At 40.1% G+C, this 5871-nt stretch overlaps 1 protein-coding gene across 1 annotated transcript; it reads right to left on the bottom strand.

Moving 5' to 3' along the window:
- Nucleotides 1-688: 688 nt before the first annotated feature.
- Nucleotides 689-4210, bottom strand: LOC108743661. Its single transcript, XM_018479243.1, has 3 exons — nucleotides 4050-4210; nucleotides 2764-2915; nucleotides 689-770 (listed from the first exon to the last, which is right to left on the bottom strand). Exons 1-3 carry the CDS (start codon nucleotides 4192-4194, stop codon nucleotides 720-722), a joined length of 348 nt encoding a protein of 115 aa, XP_018334745.1. The 5' UTR covers nucleotides 4195-4210; the 3' UTR covers nucleotides 689-719.
- Between the last annotated feature and the right edge of the window lie 1661 nt (nucleotides 4211-5871).

Here is a 5871-nt window from a genome sequence, read left to right as displayed (position 1 = left end):
GAGGAAGTGGAAAATGCTCTATTACTGTCCTGCGCTAGCTGAATATAGACGCAATTTTTTTGGATGGCACATTTTAGAAGTGAAGAATGTTACCGCCTTTTGAGAAGATTCCTTTGGAGCAAAAAGCGAAAAGTCAAGGGATTACACGTGCTTCCAGAAGTCTGAACAAGCCCAGACCCAAACAACTATAATACCGATAATAATAATAAAAGTTAATTAGTCTTCACAACGCATCCAAAAAGATGTGAGTTAAGCTCTTTGGCATCAGCCCGTCTTCACTCGCTCAAAGTTGGCCAGTGAAAACTGAGAAGACCGGAAAATAGTAATAATGACTAGGACCTAGGTGTGACAAACACATATTGTTCCAGGTATTCTGAGGTCGCTCATGGGGGTATTTGTATTTGATTATTAATGTTACAAAGGTTTGGGGTTTTTTTATTGTACACCAACCGTTTTTCTGATAAAAGATTTTAATGAAACATTTGGAGATTATCGTTATCAAATAATAATATCAAATGCAATAGAGAAGAAAAATATTTTGAAAGTACTCACCATGCCGTTGCACAAGTTGACTATAACATGAGAGTCGTCTTCGCCTCGCACTTTGCCCCCATACCAACAGTTGACAGTTCGTGAATCGTGTCCAATTCTAAGCGAATCGTTTTTAGAGACATGCGTGACCTAAAGGCACAAGATGCGCAGTTTAGGATACTTTTTTATTACACGTTTTTCCACATCCACTCTGAATGGGTTAGTAGTACAGTTAGAATCTGAAAGAGATGTGTTAGTGGTGAATTAAGAGCGACAAAACATACAGCGTAATGATTGTGATTTTGAAAATTAAAAAAGATGCTACGGAGAGACATGAATATCTATATTGTTTATTTACGATTATTGTTATCTGAGGCCCATAGCACTCTATGCAACTGATTAAAGAATAAACTTCCGAAGTATAAGACCATTTCACCACCTTGTGGCATCATCATTGATTCACTCTAATCGTTTTGATAAGAAACATTCAATTGTGAATTTCATTTGATGATTTAGAAGTAGCAAAATTTGGATATTTATCAGCTAAACGTGGCAAACCACCTTGCCTATTTTTAAAATAATAATTGCATAAAGTACCATTAAGCCACCATCTTTAATATTATGGTGAATACAGGGTTTGTCCGGAAAGTAAAAGGACTGATTTCCTTCTACCGCGACTGTACTTCGGAGCGTGCGCCCACCGGCTGGATTCGGTAGAGGGCATAACGAACGAGCGGCTGGTGAGTTGTCTCCGAGCACCTGGAGAGTCAGAACAGGCTCTTTCGCGCGACGTGTTTCTGTGAGTGGTGCAAGCCGAAAATGCAGCGTTCGTTAGAGCAGAGGTACGCGATTAAATTCTGTGTGAAACTCGGTAAATCTGCGACAGAGACGTTTGATATGTTTCGGAGGCACCAGGTCTTTTCAGAGGGCCGGGACGAGGTCGCCGATGAAGACCGTGCTGGAAGACTTTCGACTTCGACAAACACCGACAATGTGACTCGTGTGCTCGAAGTTTTGAACTCAGACCGTCGACTAAGTATTCGTTTAATTGTCCAGATATTAAATTTACCAAAATCTGTGGTTCATGACATTGTGCGCGAACGTGGTCCCAAAAGTGCTCACTGACGACCAGAAATTGCGGCGAGTGGAAGTGTGCCAAGAAAATTTAAACATGTGTGAAAGTGACCCCCAATTTTTGAATAACGTAATCACAGGTGACGAGTCATGGATCTTTGAGTATGATCCCGAGACAAAGAGGCAATCTTCCGAGTGGCACACGCCGGCGTCTCCTTGTCCAAAAAAGGGAAGAATGAGCAAATCCAAAGTGAAAACAATGCTCATTGTCTTTTTTGACATGAAAGGCATCGTCCACCATGACTTTTGTTTGTTTGCTCGCCTGAAAAGGCCGTTGAAAGGCAAGCATTTTGAGACGACAGAGGGGATCCAAGCAGCATGCACCGCAGCTCTTAAGGCCATTCCGGAGAATGCCTTCCGTGACGACTTCAATGCTTGGAAATCGCGCTGGCAGCGCTGCATCGGCGCAGAAGGAGCCTATTTTGAAAGCTTTTAAAGAATTGTAACGATTTTTAAATCGACTCAGTCCTATTACTTTCCGGACAAACCCTGTACTTAAACTTATTGATTCAAAGTTAAAGAAGTGAACGTACCTACTAGAGGTGTGGAGTGCGGAGGCATGCATTATGAACTTAAATGTACTTAAAAAATTAAGCTCTGGATTTCTTTTGTCTACACTCTGTATGGAACAGCATTTTTAATGATTTATAAATTTTACTGTTTTGACATTTCAATATAAGTTTCAAACTTAGAAGCAATCACATGTATTTCATTCATACGCTCTATTCTAAACTCATCAACTCGTAGGTTTTTCTTTATCATGCCTTTCTTACTGGCTTAGGAACTAATCCTAAGTATACACGAGCTAGCTTAGTATAGCTAGGCACTATTGTCAAGAGATAGTTATTATCTGTAAGTAAATGGGGAATGATGTCCAGAAAAGCAACATGCAATAAGAGCCTAATGTGTTCATTTATTGTTGTTGAGAATTTGTTATTGCCAAGGGTTGTTCAATGTCCGACCGTGTGAGAAAGTAATTACGATCAATTAGATAGGTTCACTAAAAGTAGATAAAGATTGAAACAAATAAACATTTAATAGACAGATGATTAATAAAGCGCGAGAAGAAAATTGTGGATTGTTAGTGGGTCTACCCACCTGAAGAAAAGACGGTATAAAACCATGTTTTAGCGATAGCTCCAAGTACAGCTTTTTTCCGAACATATCAATTTCGTAGTGAGGCTGAGGATCCCAGACTTCTGCTTCATTGTTTCTAAAGTGACCACTATGGTGTCTTAACGGTGGAAAATCTGAAATGAAGGAATCACTATAACATCAAGAATACCAAGGCAATACCTGTGATATAAGAACAAAGGCTTTCACGGCCGGAATCCATAGTAGAATGAAGATTCGGGCTATAGAGCCGTGGTCTAAGTGAACTATCCCGTCCAGATGTTTTGTTAGCTACTGCGGCTGACATCCTCAATGGTGGTGCTGCGTTGACAACGTGAACGTAGAACTCTCAGTCGCTGTCGAGACTTCGAGATATAATCTACGTTCACGTTGTCAACGCATCACCACTGAGTAGCCGCAGTAGCTGACGAAACGTCTAGACGGAATAGTTCACTTAGACCACGGCCCTATAGCCCGAATCTTTATTCTACTAATACCTGTGATCATTAAACAAAAATTTGATTTGTAAAGACTGAAGACTGTGACGTTAACAATAATCGTCATCGCTACAGTCTGTTCAATATATACACCAAATGGGCTTCTAGGGTTGACTTAAGGTATATGGCGATGCGCACTGATTGTATTACAGGACAGACATTACATTACATATATATGAAGGAAGGAGTCCTTCTGTAGTGCTATGTTTAGTGTTGACCAATCAGCGGATAGAATAGTGAAACCAACCAGAAAATTGATAAATTCTTGAGGACAATTAATGGCTATAATGGAATAAATAAGAAAGGTAGACTTTTTCAAGTGAATTAAATATTTCAGCAAGAGGATGCATTGATCTCCTATGCTGATGATTATTGAACACGAACGATCTCTTGTACTTTTCGATTGCCAAGCTTCTTCCTGAAGGACAACAATTAAATGATGTCTTCTATATGGAGGACCTCTAGCATTTAAGGAAGGATTACGGATAGATGCTGCATTACAACAGCATGCTTGCATATTCGCCACATCACGTGTCCAACACACCAGGCTTAGCCCGCTGCGATCTCTTTTTACACAGAATGCAAAACAGTCACGTGCTAAAGACTCTGGAAGGACGTGGAGAGAACAGGAAATAAAACGACGAGGTAGCTGATGAATCTGACTTGTAAGGACTACCAGGGGTGTTACGAGAAACGCTGACAAAAAATTTGATTTTATTGTCGCTAAATATTTTACTTATAGAGAATTGTATGTAAAATGTAATAATTTCCTACCTTCTTGTGTATTATTGTGTTCTTGATCGTATATGATATCATGTTCATGAAGTGGTGGAGGTATCGCAATTTTCAACGGAATCACTAGGGCGATGCCGTCAGTTCCATGCCAGTTGTTATTGTTGCTATTTGCTTTGCCATCCATTTGCCTATTCGTCGAATATTCTGTAACAAAAGAAGAATGCAACATTTCAAANGAATAAATAAGAAAGGTAGACTTTTTCAAGTGAATTAAATATTTCAGCAAGAGGATGCATTGATCTCCTATGCTGATGATTATTGAACACGAACGATCTCTTGTGCTTTTCGATTGCCAAGCTTCTTCCTGAAGGACAACAATTAAATGATGTCTTCTATTCGTATATGGAGGACCTCTAGCATTTAAGGAAGGATTACGGATAGATGCTGCTGCATTACAACGGCATGCTTGCATATTCGCCACATCACGTGTCCTACACACCAGGCTTAGCCCGCTGCGATCTCTTTTTACACAGAATGCAAAACAGTCACGTGCTAAAGACTCTGGAAGGACGTGGAGTGAACAGGAAATAAAACGACGAGGTAGCTGATGAATCTGACTTGTAATGACTACCAGGGGTGTTATGAGAAACGCTGACAGGACGTGGAGAGAACAGGAAATAAAACGACGAGGTAGCTGATGAATCTGACTTGTAAGGACTACCAGGGGTGTTACGAGAAACGCTGACAAAAAATTTGATTTTATTGTCGCTAAATATTTTACTTATAGAGAATTGTATGTAAAATGTAATAATTTCCTACCTTCTTGTGTATTATTGTGTTCTTGATCGTATATGATATCATGTTCATGAAGTGGTGGAGGTATCGCAATTTTCAACGGAATCACTAGGGCGATGCCGTCAGTTCCATGCCAGTTGTTATTGTTGCTATTTGCTTTGCCATCCATTTGCCTATTCGTCGAATATTCTGTAACAAAAGAAGAATGCAACATTTCAAACAAAAAAAAAAAACTTTTGGGTGTTTCATTCCCACCAGCCAGTAATGCTAGTGGGCGGTCAGTCCCTCCGGACTATGCCGGAAGGTAGGGCGGAAGGCCCTCTTCAGCCTGCTTTCAGGAATCGTGGGAATGGGTGGGTGGTGGTTCGCTTGAGAAAGATGAGACGGATGAAATGAAGACAGAAGAGAGTAAAAGATTATCTGTGGAATGTTACTACTGCCTCAGCATTTGCCTAAGTGATCCAAGGAAACCACAGAAAAACGAACCGGCGTCCTCCCGAATGCTAAGCTATGGTCTAGACCTCTAGGCCATGCCGCTCGGTTCTCTATATGGTACATGGCTAAGTATTTAAAGCTAATCTATATACAAGGGGTAAGTGGCGTGGTTGCTACTATTGGTTGAGATTAGGAATTGGAAACTGGTAGGCGTTGTGAAATTCTAACTAAAGGTCGGTTCCGGAGCTATATACCAAAATTACAATCCTAAACTAATCAGATTCGTTACAGTGTGCCCCGAATATCGAGGGACAACTGTCATAAAGCTATACGTCATAAGTTAACAAAACTGCCTGTTTTGTACACTGTACTGTTCATTTCAAGAAGTTGGAGATATGACCCTTCCCTTTATTAGGATGGGCCGTAGCATAATTCCAAATTCAATCATATTTGTCTGCGGAGCTCATTTCTCCGCCGATCATCGAGCGAGAACTAGACAAAAGTGTACAGTGCCTCGTTAAAATTTAAGAATATGCTTTATTTAAAAGCATATTTAGCCAAAAATAATAACAAGTGAATTAACTTAACGTTCTACACGCCTATAAAACTTTTGCTTTGTTTTCTATTGTTA

This window comes from Agrilus planipennis, unplaced genomic scaffold, assembly GCF_000699045.2.
Source record: "Agrilus planipennis isolate EAB-ADULT unplaced genomic scaffold, Apla_2.0 scaffold1190, whole genome shotgun sequence".
In the NCBI taxonomy this organism is placed as follows: domain Eukaryota; kingdom Metazoa; phylum Arthropoda; class Insecta; order Coleoptera; family Buprestidae; genus Agrilus; species Agrilus planipennis.
The sequence above is the reverse complement of the archived record's forward strand: the minus strand, read 5'-3'. Positions and strand labels throughout refer to the sequence as shown.